This window comes from Gopherus evgoodei, unplaced genomic scaffold (assembly GCF_007399415.2).
Source record: "Gopherus evgoodei ecotype Sinaloan lineage unplaced genomic scaffold, rGopEvg1_v1.p scaffold_43_arrow_ctg1, whole genome shotgun sequence".
In the NCBI taxonomy this organism is placed as follows: domain Eukaryota; kingdom Metazoa; phylum Chordata; order Testudines; family Testudinidae; genus Gopherus; species Gopherus evgoodei.
This window is the reverse complement of record NW_022060064.1, coordinates 68,830-88,357: the sequence shown is the minus strand read 5'-3', so window position 1 is coordinate 88,357 and position 19,528 is coordinate 68,830. Positions and strand designations below refer to the sequence as shown.

Below are 19,528 nucleotides of genomic sequence, written 5' to 3'. Positions count from 1 at the left end.
CCAGGGATCGGCACTGTCTGGGGGAGAGCGCCCCCTACTGACCCACCCACACTGCTCTCCGGCCCCTCCCAGGGATCGGCACTGTCTGGGGGAGAGCGCCCCCTACCGACCCACCCACACTGCTCCCCAGCACCTCCCGGGGATCGGCGGGGTCTGTGGGGAGAGCGCCCCCTACCGACCCACCCACACTGCTCCCCGGCACCTCCCGGGGATCGGCGGGGTCTGTGGGGAGAGCGCCCCCTACTGACCCACCCACACTGCTCTCCGGCCCCTCCCAGGGATCGGCACTGTCTGGGGGAGAGCGCCCCCTACCGACCCACCCACACTGCTCCCCAGCACCTCCCGGGGATCGGCGGGGTCTGTGGGGAGAGCGCCCCCTACCGACCCACCCACACTGCTCCCCGGCACCTCCCGGGGATCGGCGGGGTCTGTGGGGAGAGCGCCCCCTACTGACCCACCCACACTGCTCCCCAGCCCCTCCCAGGGATCGGCGGGGTCTGTGGGGAGAGCGCCCCCTACTGACCCACCCACACTGCTCCCCAGCCCCTCCCAGGGATCGGCACTGTCTGTGGGGAGAGCGCCCCCTACTGACCCACCCACACTGCTCCCCAGCCCCTCCCAGGGATCGGCGGGGTCTGTGGGGAGAGCGCCCCCTACTGACCCACCCACACTGCTCCCCGGCCCCTCCCAGGGTTCGGCACTGTCTGTTGGGAGAGCGCCCCCTACCGACCCACTCACACTGCTCCCCAGCCCCTCCCGGGGATCGGTGGGGTCTGTGGGGAGAGCGCCCCCTACTGACCCACCCACACTGCTCCCCGGCCCCTCCCAGGGATCGGCACTGTCTGTGGGGAGAGCGCCCCCTACTGACCCACCCACACTGCTCCCCGGCCCCTCCCAGGGATCGGCACTGTCTGGGGGAGAGCGCCCCCTACCGACCCACCCACACTGCTCCCCAGCACCTCCCGGGGATCGGCGGGGTCTGTGGGGAGAGCGCCCCCTACCGACCCACCCACACTGCTCCCCGGCACCTCCCGGGGATCGGCGGGGTCTGTGGGGAGAGCGCCCCCTACTGACCCACCCACACTGCTCTCCGGCCCCTCCCAGGGATCGGCACTGTCTGGGGGAGAGCGCCCCCTACCGACCCACCCACACTGCTCCCCAGCACCTCCCGGGGATCGGCGGGGTCTGTGGGGAGAGCGCCCCCTACTGACCCACCCACACTGCTCCCTGGCACCTCTCAGGGATCAGCGCCATCTGTGGGGAGAGCGCCCCCTACTGACCCACCCACACTGCTCCCTGGCACCTCCCGGGGATCAGCGCCATCTGTGGGGAGAGCGCCCCCTACTGACCCACCCACACTGCTCACCAGGACTCTGATTTTCCTTGGGGTCTCACATTCAATATTGACCAGGGCAGGCCCGGCTTAGCTTGGGAACTACGTCCATTTCAGAAGGGCAGGAGGGTGGACTTCCCTGAATCTGAAGGGCCTGGGCCCTCATCGGTACTGGTACAAGAGACCCGTCTGGTCAACGAGGGGCATCCACGGACACAGGTCCTCCCTTACCGAGCAGTGTCTGCATCGAAGGAAGACACGAGCGGGTTGAGGTGCCGGTAGCGGTTAATGAAGGAGTCCTTGTTGACCTCCCAGATCTCCCGGTACACGTCCCAGGTCTTCAGGTACGCCTGGAGGTGCATGGCGTTTGCTTGCATGCCCCCACTGATCAGGGCCTGGATTTTCTTGATATCCTCATCACGCTCTGAGTGCGCAGGGAGGACAAACAGGACAGTGACCAGCTGTTCGATGCCCAAACAGCCAGTCCTAGTCCATCAGAACCCCTTGCTTCTCTTCCATGCCAGTTCTGCCAAGCCTCACCAGCCCTCTGGGAAATACTGTCCCTATGTTAGAGGGGGAGGAAACTGAGGCACAGAAATGACTCCTAGGGGATTGGGTGTGCGCAGGCAGGAACTGGTTCCGTGACAGATGGAGGCTATATTCAGGCAATGTCTGTCTAGACTCAACCTGTGCCACGGAGAGAAAATAAATCAAAATAAAGTGTTAGCGGCAAGGAAACTGGGCGAAGGGGAAATGTCCGGCTGGGGAATCGTCTCCTCTAGGGACAGGGTGGGAGCTGAACCCAGAGGGCATCGCTACTTGGCTTTTCAAACCCACAGTGGCGAGTCTCGGAGCCCAGGTCTACCCGGGAAGTGCCTGAACAAGGGAACAAGCCAGTTCGGCAAGGCAGCTGCAGACTCCCCCCCAGGCAGCATGTGAGTGCAGGGGAGGGCTCCTTACCCACGGGGACTGAGATGGGATCGCGGTAGAATCTGCGTTTGGTCAGGATCTCCGGCAGGTGGCGGAAGACAGAGATGCTGGTGATGAGGTGGCTGCTGATGTCATTCACCATATTCGCAAGCTGGGCCAGAGTTGGGGAAAACGCCACCTGGAAAGACAAAACAGCAGGTCTGGCGGAGAGAGGACCCCAACCCAGAAGAGAAGCAACAGCGGCTCAGCAAACCCAAGGCGACCCCCGGGGATCTATTCCAATCCCACGGCCGCACAAGCCCCTGCAGATCCCGGACCTGAAAATCCCATCGTTGTGATTTCCATCTTGCTCCCCCATCCCCACCTCGCTCCCACGCACCGCAGCTCGCTGCTTGAGCAGTGCTAAAGGTTACAGGCCAAACCCGCAGTCCGACAGCTCTGCTTGGGGCAAGACCAGGGCAGAGGTGGCCCAAGCCACCTCTCTGGGTCTCTCACTCCTGGGGCTGGGCGGCACTGGCTCAGATCTCCAACACAAGACTCGACAATCCTACCGTGGTGGTCAAAGGCACCAAGGGCTGTAACGTCAGCCAGGAAGCGCTAGGCCAGGCCACAGGGATGATTGGGCCACACTCCCTTGTCCCTCGGCCACCTCCCATGCAGCAGAGGCCCTTCTGCGGCTGCTCTGGCTCTTAGGGTCTGTCTACACTGCAGTGGAGAGGTAGGACTGCAGCCCGTGTAGACGTACCCGCGCCAGCTTCGACTGCTCTAGCTAGCTCTGGTAACAGCAGTGAAGCTGTGACAGCACAGGCAGTGGATGTACCCAGGGTCCTGGGCAGGTGGGATTAGCTGCCCATTGAGGGAGAAAGGAAAGCAAGAGGGTAATCGGACAGCCCATTTCTGACCCTGATGGCATGCATAATATTGGATCTTCACTCTCTCATCAGCCCTTGGTCGAGTGGCGCTTGTGCGGGGACACTAATTCAGGACTGAACTGCCCCCCGCCATGCTGCTAATTCCTGGCAGGGACCTTGGGGCGGGGCTCAGCTGGGTGTCGGAGGGCTGCAGTGGAAGGGCTCACCTGTGCAGATGGTGCCGGGTAGTTGTCCTGAAGGATCACCTTGACCCTGAACAGGGGGTTAGGCGTGGTCTTGCCATCTCCATTGATGGCCTTGGAGAGTTCCAGTAGGGACCATTTGACGTTGAGCCTGAAGGCCTCTTCCATCATTCTGTTCATCTTGATGGTGTAGGCCACCCAGTACTGCTGCACCTGAGGGGAGAAACAAGCCGGCTGAGAAAGGCAGCGTAGATATGGCCACCAGAGCGAGGGGCAGCCAGGGTGAAAGACAGTCAGGGCTGCAGAACTGGGCTGCTGGCTCTGGCTGTGAAGGTGACCTTCGCCGTGTGACCCAAGGAACTCCTCGGTCTGCCCACCTTGGAGAGACTGAACTATTTCACTGCCACTCATTTGGGTAGAAGCAACCAGGGAATGTCCTACTCTGTTGTTGGAAGTAGTGCCAGATGCCAGGGTACTGGGGCAGGGTAAAATGGAGCAGCTAGATGCTGGCACGATTTGCTGGGGGCAACTCAACCTCCTCCTCCCTAATCTAATGTCACCTCATGCCATGCCTGGGGGGGGGCCTATGCCCACAACTTGCTGCAGAAAGAAACTGAGGGCCATAGAATTTAAGCCGTAAGAGCCTGTTGTATTTCACCCAGCACCTATATACTGAGTTGGACAAAAGTACCTCAGTCTTCGTAAAACTAAACTGTTGGGTCCTACAGGGTGTGACGAAGCGGGGACGTTCTTAATGTTTTCTCTGAATACTGAGCGGGTTCCTCGGTTTCCCCTATGAAGTTCTCAAGTATCTGGGTGGTGGGATAAGGGGGTGTGATTGGTGCAGAGCCCTAGAGGACCAGCGTGATGGTGTCTGCACAGAGAATGGCCGACGCCCTGTCTCCTGATGGCCTGGGCCACTCCCCTGCAAGGTGCCAACTGAAGGTGTTGGAGAACAAAGAGACCAGGTGACCTCCTGGCCCAGGAAACAGACAAAGGCAGAGAAGGGGCTGGAGAGTTTCAGTTTGGAGCTGGCTAGGGAAATGGAGGGAGCCCCAGGGCTGGTCTAAACTCCCGGCCCCCCAAGATGGACCTGACCAAGGGGTCCTGTTGCCTGTACCTATAAGCTCTGGTCTGGACTGTGTTCCTGTCGGCTAATAAACCTTCTGTTTTACTGGCTGGCTGAGAATCATGTCTGACTGTGGAGTTGGGGGGCAGGGCCTTCTGGCTTCCCCAGGACCCCGCCTGGACAGACTCGCTGCAGGAAGCGTATGGCGTGGAAGGGGATGCTGGATGCCCCGAGGTCAGACCCAGGAAGATGGAAGCTGTGGAAGCTTCTTGCCCTGGAGACAATCTGCTCAGAGGAGACTTCACAAGTCCTGCCTGGCTTCGTATGGAGCAGTGCCAGAGCATCGCCTGGGGATTCCGTGACACAGGGAGAGAACGGGCAAGACCGACGAGCCAGCCATGTCCAAAGCCCCTGTGATGACAGGGACCTGACTAGGTGAGGCAGGCCCAGATGATCTCAGCAGGCAATCCGTGCCCCATCCTGCAGAGGACGCTAAAAACGCCATGGTCCATGCCAATCTGACCTAGGGGGAAATTCCTTCCTGACCCCAAATCTGGTGATTGGTTGGACACTGAGCATGTGAGTTAGACACACTGGCCAGGCAGCTAGAGAGAGGATTCTCTGAACCCACCCCGTCCGGTGTCCCATCTCTGGCTGTGGTCGAGCTCTTGACGCTTCAGAGGAAGAACCCAGAATAATCTCTATAACCTGGGCCTACCCTTCAGTGCTGCTGGGGAGGGAGTGGTGCTGGAGGGAGTCAGGTAGGTAGGTGGGTGGGCAGGGACAGCCACTGGAGAAGAGGGAGAAGGTCTCTGCCACAGGTCCTTACACAGAGATCTCCTGACAGAATCAAAATGAAGCACTGCATGCTGGGACCCGCGCCCAGAGCACTGCCTGCTGGGAGCTGCCTGGCCCGGGCCTGGCCTTACCTCAGCGCTGTCGTGTTTGAAGACTTCATAGGTTTGCCGCATGATGTTGATGACCTCCTCATGGATACTCATCAGCTTCTGCTGCACCCAGGCCCGGTGCTCCTTCTGATCCTCCTCAAACTCCAAGTCGTTGTAGACCCTCTTGCCGGTGATCCGCACCAGCAGCGCCTCGCTGATCTGCTGGGCACTGCGAGCGATGGTCAGGGTGGCTGCCTTGTACTCGTTGACAATGGTCTGCACCTGAGGGCCAGCAGCAGCAAGGCGGGCTCAGGGCAGGGCGCAGGCCGATCAGGCACCTTAGGGTCCCAGGGTTTAAGGGAGGTGAAACCTGACCAGCTACACCAAGGGGGTATCGTCTGCCATGCTGGCTTCCCTGCTCCCTACCACCCATGTTCTGAGTTTCTCCCACTCCAGCTAAGCCTAGGCAGACTGAGCAGAGCATGGATCACTGGGATGCCGCCAGCTGGAGACCCCTGAAGATCTCTGTGGAGGAAGGATGGCGCTTTGGGGGCTGGCTGCGGGGACCAGGGGGGCCAGAGAAAAGCTCACCTTGCTGGCGTGCAGTCGGCACTCACTGATGAAGGCCGCGCTGGCCCCTTTCAGCGACCAGTGCAGCTTCTTCAAGCCGGGCTGGATCTTCTTGTCCAGGTATCGGATCCGCTCCTTGAACAAGGCCCGCTCCTCCGGGGACAGCATCGCAATGATCCTACGGGGGCACGGGGGGCGAGATCCAGCCCCATCAGCAAGTCAGAGCTACGGAGGGCATTCCTCCCCTCGGCCTACAGAATGGGCCTGGCTCCAAACAGGTCATTGGTGAGTCCCTAAGGCCCGATTTGTCTTTCCGATCACCTCCCAGACCGTGCTGGCTGCATCTTTGGGCTTGTTAACTTCCTGGCCTGGCCAGGTGACCTTGGCCAACCCACTTGCCCTCCCCGGGCCTCTGTTTCCCCACCTGTAAAACAGGACTGCCCCCCTTTGGAAAGCACTGGTGAAAAGTGCTAGGGATTAGTATTGTTACATGTCTGCTGAAAGGAGGTTCCAACGGGGCTGTCGCTCTCCTCAGTCACTAGGGCCAGGCCAGGAAGTTAACGAGCTCAAAGATGCAGCCGGCCCGGTCGGGGAAGCGATCGGAAAGTCGGATCGGGCCAGGCTGAGACCAGACGCCAGTCTGACCAGGATGGGTTGGGGGGGGGAAGGGGAGGAATTCCCCTACCGCCATCCCAGTGGATCACCCAGTCACATCTGTTCCAAGCCGGCTGCGTGCCCCGAGTCAGCCTGACACAAACACTCCCTCTGTGGTCATGTTAAAAATACACTTGCCAAAACGAACCTGTTTCAAGCAACACTTTCTCCGCAGAGAAACACCCCCACGTCACACTTTTAAAAATACTGGAGCAAAGCAAATTGAAACCCTCCCCCTACCCCCACCCTCCGACAGTTTAGTCATGAGGCAGCTCCCTCATTCCCTACCAACGGATGAGGGTACCAGACCGGTAGCGGTGAAGCCTGACTCACGGTGCGTCCCCCACGCAACCTCCCCGCAAAACACACACATTCCCCCAACCGATGGGCCTCGGCTCTTCTCCAGCAGGGAGTGGGAGTTCTGGCTGCCAACACGGGGGCCAATCAGCGTCAATTATCCTGGGGGGGGTGTGATGGGGACATCTGTTCTGCTAAGAACCGGATTCAGATCCCATCCCCCTACAATTCATTTACACGGGGACCACCAAATGGGCATTGCGTGGGGATGACTTTCAGCCACTGCTGAAATAGAGACTAGAGCAGAGGCCTGAGGGCCATATCAGGTATCTGAAATTGTATGGAGGGCAAGTTAGGGGAGGCCGTGCCCGGCCCCCGCCCCATCCGACCCCCCCTGCTTCTCACCCCGACGGCCCTCCTGGGACTCCTGTCCCATCCATCCCTCCCTGTCCCCTGACGCCCCCGGAACTCCTGCCCCTAACTGCCCCCTGCTGCCCATCCAACCCCTCCTCTCATTCCTGACTGCCCCCCGGGGACCCTTGTCCCATCCAACCACCCCTTCTCTCTCACCACTCCCAGAACCCCTGCCCCTGACTGCCCCCCGCCACCCCATCCAATCCCTTCTCTCATTCCTGACTGCCCCCTGGGACTCCTGTCCCATCCATCCCTCCCTCCCTGTCCCGACGCCCTCGGAACTCCCACCCCTAACTGCCCCCCCGCCGCCCCATGCAACCCCTCCTCTCATTCCTGACTGCCCCCCGGGGACCTCTGTCCCATCCAACCACCCCTTCTCTCTCACCACTCCCAGAACCCCTGCCCCTGACTGCCCCCCGCCACCCCATCCAATCCCTTCTCTCATTCCTGACCGCCCCCTGGGACTCCTGTCCCATCCATCCCTCCCTGTCCCGACGCCCTCGGAACTCCCACCCCTAACTGCCCCCCGCTGCCCCATCCAACCCCTCCTCTCATTCCTGACTGCCCCCCGGGGACCCTTGTCCCATCCAACCACCCCTTCTCTCTCACCACTCCCAGAACCCCTGCCCCTGACTGCCCCCCGCCACCCCATCCAATCCCTTCTCTCATTCCTGACTGCCCCCTGGGACTCCTGTCCCATCCATCCCTCCCTCCCTGTCCCGACGCCCTCGGAACTCCCACCCCTAACTGCCCCCCGCCGCCCCATGCAACCCCTCCTCTCATTCCTGACTGCCCCCCTGAGATCCCTGCCCCATTCTACCACCACTTCTCCCTGACCACCTCCAGAACCCCTGCCCCTGACTGCCTCCCCGCCCCATCCAACCCCCCTTTCCTTCCTGACTGCCCTCTGGGACCCCTGCCCCCATTCAACTCCCGTTTTCTGCCATCTGACTGCCCTGACCCCTTTCCACACCCCTGCCCCCTGTCCACCACCCCCCCGAACTCTCCTGCCCTCTATCCAACCCCTGCCCCCCCCCCCCCCGCTCCTTGCCCCCTTCCCGAACTGCCTAGAGATCTGGTGGCTGGCGGCACTACAGCTGCGCTGCCCAGGGCATCAGGTCAGGCAGCAAAGCCACCCGGCTGGAGCCAGCCCCACCACCGTGCAGCACAGTGCAATGGTCAGGCAGCAATGCCACCCGGCTGGAGCCAGCCCCACCACCATGCAGCACAAAGCACCGGTCAGGCAGCAATGCCACCCGGCTGGAGCCAGCCCCACCACCGTGCAGCACAGTGCAATGGTCAGGCAGCAATGCCACCCGGCTGGAGCCAGCCCCACCACCGCACAGCACAGTGCAATGGTCAGGCAGCAATGCCACCCGGCTGGAGCCAGCCCCACCACCGCACAGCACAGTGCAATGGTCAGGCAGCAATGCCACCCGGCTGGAGCCAGCCCCACCACCGCACAGCACAGTGCAATGGTCAGGCAGCAATGCCACCCGGCTGGAGCCAGCCCCACCACCGCGCAGCACAAAGCACCGGTCAGGCAGCAATGCCACCCGGCTGGAGCCAGCCCCACCACCGCACAGCACAGATCATCGGTCAGGCAGCAATGCCACCCGGCTGGAGCCAGCCCCACCACCGTGCAGCACAGTGCAATGGTCAGGCAGCAATGCCACCCGGCTGGAGCCAGCCCCACCACCGCGCAGCACAGATCATCGGTCAGGCAGCAATGCCACCCGGCTGGAGCCAGCCCCACCACCGCGCAGCACAGTGCAATGGTCAGGCAGCAATGCCACCCGGCTGGAGCCAGCCCCACCACCGCGCAGCACAGATCATCGGTCAGGCAGCAATGCCACCCGGCTGGAGCCAGCCCCACCACCGTGCAGCACAGTGCACCGGTCAGGCAGCAATGCCTTCCGGCTGGAGCCAGCCCCACCACCACGCAGCACAGACACCGGGTCAGGCAGCCGCCCGGCTGGAGCCAGCCCCACCACCGCGCAGCACAGACACTGGGTCAGGCAGCCGCCCGGCTGGAGCCAGCCCCACCACCGTGCAGCACAGTGCAATGGTCAGGCAGCAATGCCACCCGGCTGGAGCCAGCCCCACCACCATGCAGCACAAAGCACCGGTCAGGCAGCAATGCCACCCGGCTGGAGCCAGCCCCACCACCGTGCAGCACAGTGCAATGGTCAGGCAGCAATGCCACCCGGCTGGAGCCAGCCCCACCACCGCACAGCACAGTGCAATGGTCAGGCAGCAATGCCACCCGGCTGGAGCCAGCCCCACCACCATGCAGCACAAAGCACCGGTCAGGCAGCAATGCCACCCGGCTGGAGCCAGCCCCACCACCGCACAGCACAGATCATCGGTCAGGCAGCAATGCCACCCGGCTGGAGCCAGCCCCACCACCGTGCAGCACAGATACCGGGTCAGGCAGCCGCCCGGCTGGAGCCAGCCCCGCCACCGCGCAGCACAGACACCGGGTCAGGCAGCCGCCCGGCTGGAGCCAGCCCCACCACCGCGCAGCACAGACACTGGGTCAGGCAGCCGCCCGGCTGGAGCCAGCCCCGCCACCGCGCAGCACAGACACCGGGTCAGGCAGCCGCCCGGCTGGAGCCAGCCCCACCACCATGCAGCACAGACACCGGGTCAGGCAGCCGCCCGGCTGGAGCCAGCCCCGCCACCGCGCAGCACAGACACCAGCTCAGGCAGCCGCCCGGCTGGAGCCAGTCCTACCACCGTGCAGCACAGACACCGGGTCAGGCAGCCGCCCGGCTGGAGCCAACCCCACCACCGCGCAGCACAGACACCGGGTCAGGCAGCCGCCCGGCTGGAGCCAGCCCTGCCACCATACAGCACAGACACCGGGTCAGGCAGCCGCCCGGCTGGAGCCAGTCCTACCACCGCGCAGCACAGACACCGGGTCAGGCAGCCGCCCGGCTGGAGGCAGCCCTGCCACCGTACAGCACAGAGCACCAGGTCAGGCAGCCGCCCGGCTGGAGCCAGCCCTGCCACCATACAGCACAGACACCGGGTCAGGGAGCGGATCTGCAGCTGCGCTGCCCGGCAAGAGCTTGCCACCCCGCCGTCCAGAGCCTTGCGCCAGAAGGGGAGGGGCCGGGGGGCAAGCCTCCCGAGCCAGGAGCTCAGGGGCCAGGCAGGAGGGTCTTGAGGACCAGATGTGGTCTGCCCACCTCTGGAAATCAGGCTTCTCTGGTTTCCCAATTCTCACCAAAACCAGCAAAATTGTGAACAGAGTGGGGGCTGGCTGGAGCTGTGGGGACGAGAGGGCTGGCCAGACACAGGGGCAAAGGGCCCGGCTGTGGCAGGGCTAGCCAGAGTGGGGTGAACCGCCCACTAACCCTCATCCTGAGCTCACTGCCTCGCGCCTGTATCCAGAATGACTCTGCTCCCCTCACCCTTGTATCTTGAGTAACCCACCAGGGATTTGAGTGAAAGCTGAAATCAGTGCGGTCCTGCTCACTGGTGCCTAGAACAGGCAGGCGCCAGGGTCTGTGTCCCACTCCCAAGTGCCAATGCCATCCAGGGCTCAGGCCCTGCCCAGGAAAGCTGAGAGGGATCTGACCGGCAGCGGAAGGGCAGGGATGACAAACCTGTTATAGTCCCGGGCAACCAGGAGCAGGTTCTCCCGGAGGTTGCGCAGATCCTCCTTCCTGTCGTAAACTTCCACCACGTAATGGGGGATCTCAAAGAGCAGCCGCTCCCAGTAATGGATTTCCACAAATAATTTCAGCAAGTCCCTGCAGAAGGAAGCACAGGCAGCCAGCTGTCGTGAAAGGCCTGTCCCAGCCAGCGCCAGCCTGCCACCGCCGAGCCTGCCCTGCCCGGTCCCGCTTACTTGTCAAAGTTAATGTCCAACATGCCACTCTTCTCGGCGCTGGGGATCAGGAGGGGGGTGTCCAGGCGCTTCAGGCTGTCTTTGTCCAGGGTCTGCGTCCACTCCTGGAAGGTCTTCCTCTCAATCTCGTCCATGGCCTGGACGAGCAGCTGATAGGCCTGAAAGCTCTCCTCCCCGGTCCCAATGTGGGGCAAGAAGTGGGCATTGGAGAGACACTGCAAGGCAGACGGAGAACCCCAGCCAGTGGTTTGACTTCCACTGGGGAGGCACTGGGGGGAGGGACCCAGGACATTAGCTGGGAAGCGGGTGAATGGGGGGCAGGTACTGCACCTCGATCCTGACTCCTCCCCCCACTATTCCAGTCCTGAAACCCACTCAGCTCTGCTGCTGTCCTTCATTCCTGACACACAGTCCCCCTACCTGCCCTGGCTGTCGCAACACACACCTACCTCTGCCAATGCCCCTCCGTCCCCACTCACAGCCCCTTGCTGTCCCAGCCCTGCACTCCCCAAACACGGCTAGGGCATCAGCTGACTGCTCGGCCAACAAGCGAAATCCGAAGGTCAAATTCTCACTGGACGTTCAGCGCAATAAAGAAACCAACGCGCACGGAGCCGCACGGTCGGCGTTAGAGCCACCGACGAGTGAGTGGCAAGGCTGAGTGACAAGGCTGCTCCGAGCCTCCCGGCGTGCTCCCTCTTTCAGCCCGCGCCCCTCTCCATCCCTGGACTCTCGAGGGGTAACAGAAGAAACTGAGGAAGGTGAAGGCTGCATGACCCCCTATATAACTACAGCCCCAGTTGGGATGCCCCGGCCAGCTCCACTCGTGGGGAGTCCCAACACTGTGCTGAACCCAGCTCACAAGCGGGAATATGCAGAGGGCACTGGGTGGAAAAGTGGTGTCCTGGCCAACTTGGGTGACTCCTTCAGCCGGCCACGGGCTTCTCCTTGTGTTCTGTTTTAAACCGCTGGGCAGCAACACTGTTAAACAGCAGCTGGGTCCCACACCAGAGGCAGCTGCATTTCAGTGCTGGGTTAGCGACCCCTGGGCAACCCTGGCGGGTGGCTGGCAAACTCCTGCCACGCTCCACCCCAAGGGAAGCTGCCTTTCCACGGCATGTTAAGCGATCGTAAAGCGCTCTGAGGTCCTTCAAGATGAGAACTAGGAGCAGGAGGCACTTCTGCAATCAGCTCCTGCCTTCCAACAAGAGCTGTGTTCCGGGGCTGACGCAGCCCACGACTGTCTGACTAACACCTTATGCTGCGCAGAGAAACAGGAGCCACGAGGTGGTTGCCAGACAGAGGAGAGGTGGGCCCCGCAAGGCCGAGCCCTGCGCTGGGCAGGTAGGAGAGGCAGAGGTGATTTTCACTCCCAGATTTGGCAGTCTCAAGCCTGCGCGTACTGGAGGGTTTGCGACTGATGCTGGAAATGCAGTTCTATTGTTACACAACGTATAATTAAACCTGTCAAAGGAACTCGCTGTCAGAGAATGTTATTGAGGCAAATAGTCAAAAACAGATGAGGTAGTTCGATGAATAAAAACAACATCTGCCACGACAAGGGCTTGGGCAGAAATTCCAAGCCTTCAAGATGCAGGGAGGAAGGGGGTCCCCGGCTGAGCGTCAGGAGACTTCAGACATACATACGCTCCCCCAAGCCTGGCCTGGAATGGGGTGGCATGTTCCACCTGGAAGCAGTAGGGCGTGGCCCCGATCGGAAGCAGGGATGTCAGGCGAGATGAACCATCCATCTGGGTCGGTGCTGCGTGAAGGCAGGGGAGTGTGTAGGGGTGTGATTGGGGTGTGAAGGGGTGAGACTGGGGTGTAATTCTCCTGTGACATGGTGTGGTTGGGGTGTGACGGGATGTGATTGGGGTGTGAAGGGTATGACTGGGGTGTGATGGGGGCATGAGACAGGGAGAGACAGACGCTGGAACTGGGGTCTTGCCATGGCCGTGGGATACTCACCTTTAGGGGTCTGTCAATGCGCCGGCGCAGAGCCCGCAGCCAGTGCGCCAGGCCCGAATAATGGCACATGTATGGAGGCAGGAACGGCAGCTTCTTGCTCAGCTCCTTGTTGACCAGGGAGAGCTCTCGGTTGAACAGCATGTAGACGTCCACGGCTTTCTTGTCGAAGGTGCGCTTGATGGCCTGGGGGAGGGAAGAGGCCAGCGGAGCCCCAGAGGGGTGTGAGGCACTGGGCCAAAGCCCACGCAATGCAGCAACCCACTCCGCATCCAGAGGCTGGTCCCCCCACTTCCTCTGGAAGATGCACTCATTGACATAGCCTGTCAATACCCCTGTACTCCCCAGCTAACCAGCCTGGGAGCGGCCCTCCCACAGCCAGCACCCCCTGACTGCCATGTCTGAGAACTGCCCCCACTCAGAACCACCTGGTCCAGAGGCTGTTCCCCACGGACACCCCAATCTCCCCCATTCCAGGAGCTTCCCAACTTCCCAGCTAGCCGGTCAACAGCTGCCTAGGAGTCTGGCCTCTGTGTCTGGAAAGGTTCCTTGTCTTCAGGACACAGTGCTCTGCCAGGGTCCCACCCCGCCATCCTAGCACCGGCCCCATACCTCTCGTGCGGAGAGGTGGTGGAAGATGTCCTGGATCTCCACGCCATGCTCCACGTCCCGCACCGTCTCGAAGGCCGAGGTGATCAGGTTTTGGGTCATCACCTCCAGGTCTTTGACGCCAGAGCGGAACCTAGCGTGTCAGGGCGGCAGGGATTCGCAGCGAGAAGGGAAACAGCAAACAGAGGACACAAATTCTCCACCACCTTGCAGGGTTAACACCCTCGCCTCAACAGGTCACGTCTCCGTTCTTCCCAGCATGCCTCCCACTCGCAGTCTCTCCCCCACCCAGGAGTCAGTTACCTCTCCACTCATTCACCATCCCTCGTTCTGTGTCTGTAACCTCCTGCCCGCTCTAGCCGACAATACGGAGGGAGGGCCACTGTGACACTGCATGTCCCTGCTCTTCCACTGCTGGCCATGGGGGTAGGAAATGGGGCCAATCCGTCCCTGCCAGCTCAGGTCCCTGCCAATGCTCTTAGCCCAGGCCTGACCCATGCAGTCTCGGCAGAGGAAGGGCACACACTGCACTGACCCCCATGCCCGCTGTGAGAGCTGTCAGAGGGGGAAGACTCTGCCCCCGGGCCCTGCGAGCCGAGGGCCCCCTCTCACCGGTTAAAATCCTCGTGCCAGAATGTGTTCTTCACGTCCAGGATCCCACCCTTCATATTCCGCAGGGTGTGCAGGTGCTTCTGAAAGGTCTCCTCTATCTCCAGCAGGTTCCGGGTCATCTGGGGACCCCGGTGCCCAAAGAAACAGGGCAGTGGGGTCTGCTTCCCATCCTCCCAGCGGGCAAAGTGCTGCTGGCAGTCGCAAACCTGTTGGCAAGCGCACCGCAGCGTTATCGGGTTTGCCTTCCCATTGCTCGGCATGAATCCCACCCTCACCCCCAATGACCGGCTGGACACATTTCCATGCTGTGGGAGCACCGAGTGGCTGCTGGGAGATGTAGTCCAACCCCACCCCATCTTGGCAGGGCAGCCACCCACCCTGATGTTATTATCGTTAGCTATATACAAAGACTCCAGGGTTGTCACCCATCTGTGTGTCACTCTGGAGCCCTGAATGTCTGCTGAGTCAGTGAGGAGGGAGGGAAACACCTACAAGTCTGCTTGGGAGCTCCTGTTCAGAATATCACCAGGTTCAACCATCACTGGGTTTTGCCATCTTTTCCCACCCAATTTTTAAGGTCCCAGCTATTTTGACTTTACAAATGACACCCGTGCAAAGCAAGGCATGTATCTGCCATGCCCAGAGTCCGTGGTATCAACCAAACATCTGCCAGAGAAGGTCTAGCTATTATGTAGTCCCACCTTGAGTGCAGAGGACCGGACTAGAGGACCTCTCCAGGTCCCTTCCAGTCCTACGAGTCTATGATTCAACCACCACCCCTTACTTTACAGCTAATTTGCATGCAACAATTTAATTGGCTGTATGAGACACACAGTGGATTACTTGGCCCAACTGTCACACCCATGTAAAGTCACAAGTAAAGTCGACACTAGGAAATTAGGTCAATAGGACACTGAGGGTATGTCTACATCTACAATTTTGCCGCGCTGGTTGGTACAGCTGTATAGGGCCAGCGCTGCAGAGTGGCCACACTTACAGCAACCAGCGCTGCAAGTGGTGTTAGATGTGGCCACACTGCAGTGCTGTTGGGCGGCTTCAAGGGGGGTTCGGGGAACGCGAGAGCAAACCGCGGGGAAGCAGGTCTCCTTCCCCAATTTGCTCCAGTGTTCCCGGAACAGCCCCCCAAGCAGGTCTCCTTCCCCGCGGTTTGCTCTCGCGTTCCCCGAACCCCCGTGCAAGCAGGTCTCCTTCCCCGCGGTTTGCTCTCGCGTTCCCCGAACCCCCTCCGTGCAAGCAGGTCTCCTTCCCCGCGGTTTGCTCTCACGTTCCCCGAACCCCCCTGCAAACCGCGGGGAAGGAGACCTGCTTGCACGGGGGTTTGGGGAACGCGAGAGCACACCGCGGGGAAGGAGACCTGCTTGCTCGGGGGTTCGGGGAACGCGAGAGCACACCGCGGGGAAGGAGACCTGCTTGCACGGAGGGGGTTCGGGGAACGCGAGAGCACACCGCGGGGAAGGAGACCTGCTTGCACGGAGGGGGTTCGGGGAACGCGAGAGCAAACCGCGGGAAGAAGACCTGCTTCCACAGGGGTTCGGGGAACACTGGAGCAAACCGGGGAAGGAGACCTGCTTCCCCCCGGTTTGCTCTTGCGTTCCCCGAACCCCCCTGCAAACCGCGGGGAAGGAGACCTGCTTGATTACCAGAGAGGCTTCCTCAGGTATGCTGGGATACCTGCTTATTCCACGGAGGTCAAGAAAAACGCTGGTAAGTGTCTACACTTGATTACCAGCGCTGGATCACCAGCGCTGGATCCTCTACACCCGAGACAAAACAGGAGTACGGCCAGCGCTGCAAACAACGAGTTGCAGCGCTGGTGATGCCCTGCAGATGTGTACACCTCCTAAGTTGCAGCGCTGTAACCCCCTCACCAGCGCTGCAACTTTGTGATGTAGACAAACCCTCAGAGGTGTGAAAAATCCACACTGCTGAGCATCGGAATTAGACCAACCTAACTCCCGTGTAGACAGAAGTCTCCCTTCAAGCTAGCGACCACCTCTCAGTGAGGGGGAGTGCCTGCGCCGACTGGAGAACCCTTCCCAACAGCATAGGTAGCGTCTTCACTGAAGCACTGCCGCAGAGTCTGAAGTGCAGACAAGCACACAGCTGATGTGGGGCAGCCTGAGTCTGCAGAACCAGGTGGGCGCCCGGGCTGCATGCAGGGCAGCACGGCACGATGTGCTGACGTTGCATGCGCTGCAGGGAAGGAGCGTCTGCCACAGTTCTCCATGCATCACCACCAGAATGGGGCAGTGTCATGAAATCTACCTGGAGCAGGAGGCAGGATCAGCCACTCTGCAAACCCCAGCTGACGCAGAAGGCTGCGTTCCCACCACCACCCGAGGCTGGGTGGGGCTCCCCACTGTGACACAGGGCTGCGCACCTCCCGCGCAGCTCCCCACATCCCGTCGCACGGAACGCTCTTGTGCTTTCGGTGTGGGGAGTGCTTGATGCCAGAGCGATCGCTACACGGCACCTGCTACTTGTCTCAGGCACTGTACGTAACGCTGAGCGCCAAACTGCTCTGTCACGGAAACAGATGGATTTGTCCTGCTGCGCCTGAGAGCAGCCGCTGGCTCCAAGTACATGGAACACCAGTAACTGTCAGGCTGAGATGCAGCCTCCTCTCACAATGACGCCAGGGTGCCAATGCTGCCGTGAGACTCTCATCCCGCACGGCAGCGCCAGGCCACAGCCCTAGCCCTGTCACCGCAAGGGGGGAATCACGTGCCATGGCCACGTACCTCCAGGAGGTCTTTGCAGCGCTGAACGAAGGCGTCCACTTGGGCAAAGATGCTAGTCTGGTCCAGGACCCAGCCTTTCCCGGAAAGCCTGTTAGAAGTGCGGAAGGAGAAAAGGTTTGTCGTGCCCAACAGCCACCTCGGAGGAAGCCACCGAGATGGGGAGTAGATTCTCCTAGGCAGGCATGTTAGCTCCATTGCTTCTCAGAGGCAGCAACCCAGGGCCCTGCAGAAAAGGCAGAGCCGCGCTCTGGGGCCAGAAGACAGGGCCCCGCTGGCACAACGGATAGGAATGTCACCGACTCCGTGGGTGCTCCGGGGCTGGAGCACCCATGGAAAAAAATTGGTGGGTGCTTAGCACCCACCGGCAGTTCCCAGCCCCACATCCCCTGCTCCAGCTTACCTCCACCTCCACCTCCTCTGCAAGCACACTGCTGCGTCCTGCTTCTCCCCCCCCCCAGCATTTGCACCGCAAAACAGCTGATTCCTGGGGTAGGGGAGGAGGGGGAACACTGAGCGCTGGGGGAAGAGGTGGGGCTGGGGCGGGGATCTGGGGAAGGGATCCAATAGGGGCAGGAAGGGGATAGAGTTAGGGCAGGGACTCTGGGGATGGGGTTGGAAAAGGGGCAGGGAAAGGGTGGAGTTGGGGCGGGGCCATGGGTGGGGAAAGGGGCGGGGAGCGCAGGCACCCACCAGCACTGGAGAAAGTTGGCACCTGTGCACCCAAGAGTTTCCTCGCTCACAGACCTCAGGCTCTGGGGTCCGGCATGCGAATGCCAGGGCAGGATTTTGCAAAGGGGCGGGGAGATAGCTCAGTGGTTTGAGCACTGGCCTGCTAAACCCAGGGTGGTGAGTTCAGCCCTTGAGGGGGCAATCTGGGGATCTTATCTGAATTGAGAATCTACCCCCAGAGGGCACATCAAGCCTGCAGACCCTCTCAAGAGCACCCCAGGAAAGAATGGAAGTGCTGTGAGATGTCCCAGAATCTCTTCCCACAGACAGGGCTGTAGGAAAACCCAGGGGGATTATCCTACCCAGGAGATCACAGACGCCGAGAGCAAAGCTCGAGTGTCTAATCCCCACTCAGCTGTATTTGCCTGGCTTGTGCATTAACGTCTTTGTCTTATAAAAGCTGGACAAATCTGAATCTGAAGCCGACAAGTAACACTTAGATTTAATTGTCAAGGACCAGGCGCCCACTTAAACCTGACATCCCTAATCATAATGATAGATTCTGCTTCCTGCCGCTCAGGAGAACCAGGGGAGGGAGGCTGGAGCCAGGCACATGGCTCACTGGTTCCACTCATCCCCATCTCCCAGCCACCGAGCGGGTTTCGGTTTGTCCCTAGTGGGCTGCATGTCTCTGGCCACCTTTTGGCAGCCTGGGCAAGGTACCAAGAACTGAACAGGCCATACAGAGGAGTCTGACAGAAGGGCTGCAGCAGGGAGGGGGAAGATCATCCTGCCAATGCCCAGGTCATCCCCACTCGGGGGACATCCAGAGGCGGAGCTAATCTGGGCTCTTTCACCAGCTGTGGCATCCCCCTTACATCCTCCCGCTGCCCACCTGTTGTGCATCTGAGCTGCGTACAGGTAACAATCCTTCCAGGAGTTCATGCATGAGATACAGTCGTGGAGCGACTGTCTGCTGGATACCACGTAACCCTCAAATATCCGGTCCAGGGAAATGTCTTGGCAACACATCAGGATAATTTTATTGCTCATCTAAGGAGAAATGATTCAAGGGTCAGCACAGCTCTGCCTCGGCCTCTTAAAGTAAACAAAGCCTCTTCCTGGGCAGTAACTCTCAGCAATGGAGAGCCTAGCACGCCACAAAGTTCAGTGGCAACACACCTCAGAGTGACAGGAAGAAATGATTTGGGGCAGAGGATAATTAACCTGAGGAATGCGCTGCCACCGGGTAGAACCGAGGAGCGGAGCTTGGTAAAGTTCAAAGCCAGATGAGACTAAGAATAGTCCCTAGATGGGATCTATTGCATCCCTGCTCTAACCACTAAACCCCACTCCCCTCCCAGAGCCGGGGAGAGAACCCAGGAGTCCTGGCTCCCAGCACCCCCCTTGCTCTAACCCACTAGCCCCCCACCTTTCGGAAGAGGGCTGTGATTCTCTCTCTGGTGTTGTAGTATGGGGAGTTGACCCATATGATGCGGACGAGGCTGATGAGGTGGGGAAGCTTGTCAGGAATGTCTTTGGGCCGCAGCATGGACAGCTCCTGGAACGGCTCTTTCAGGATAGAAAGGAATCGGAGGTTCGACTGCGCTTGCTCAGACCCGTCCTGCAAAGCAATCACCGGGGGGAGAGGAAAAACTCAGAGCCCAGAGTGAAACGCCAAGGGCTCATCCCATCCGGGTTTCTAGCAGATGGTCTAAGCCTCAGGACCAAGGTCGTGTAGGCTCCGAGGGAAAGCAGGACGCTCTGCCTGCAGGGCTCCAAGGCCCAAGTTAGACTCTTGAGGCCTTTTCGGCTCCTGCACCAAAGTAAACCTGCATTGCCTC

At 60.6% G+C, this 19,528-nt stretch overlaps 1 protein-coding gene across 2 annotated transcripts in view; it reads right to left on the bottom strand.

The window, feature by feature from the left end:
- The window catches only part of DNAH2 (dynein axonemal heavy chain 2), a 136,762-nt gene that overhangs the window by 91,818 nt on the left and 25,416 nt on the right, over positions 1-19,528 (bottom strand). For both annotated transcript variants that reach the window (XM_030546262.1, XM_030546263.1), the window contains exons 8-20: positions 19,117-19,308; positions 18,580-18,737; positions 17,016-17,103; positions 14,254-14,459; positions 13,645-13,774; positions 13,036-13,218; positions 11,068-11,282; positions 10,823-10,969; positions 5,865-6,021; positions 5,316-5,555; positions 3,342-3,530; positions 2,294-2,441; positions 1,565-1,757 (exon numbers count right to left, since the gene is read on the bottom strand). In XM_030546262.1, the coding sequence (XP_030402122.1) occupies positions 1,565-1,757; positions 2,294-2,441; positions 3,342-3,530; positions 5,316-5,555; positions 5,865-6,021; positions 10,823-10,969; positions 11,068-11,282; positions 13,036-13,218; positions 13,645-13,774; positions 14,254-14,459; positions 17,016-17,103; positions 18,580-18,737; positions 19,117-19,308 (2,246 nt within the window). The remainder of the gene's footprint in view (positions 1-1,564; positions 1,758-2,293; positions 2,442-3,341; positions 3,531-5,315; positions 5,556-5,864; positions 6,022-10,822; positions 10,970-11,067; positions 11,283-13,035; positions 13,219-13,644; positions 13,775-14,253; positions 14,460-17,015; positions 17,104-18,579; positions 18,738-19,116; positions 19,309-19,528) is intronic.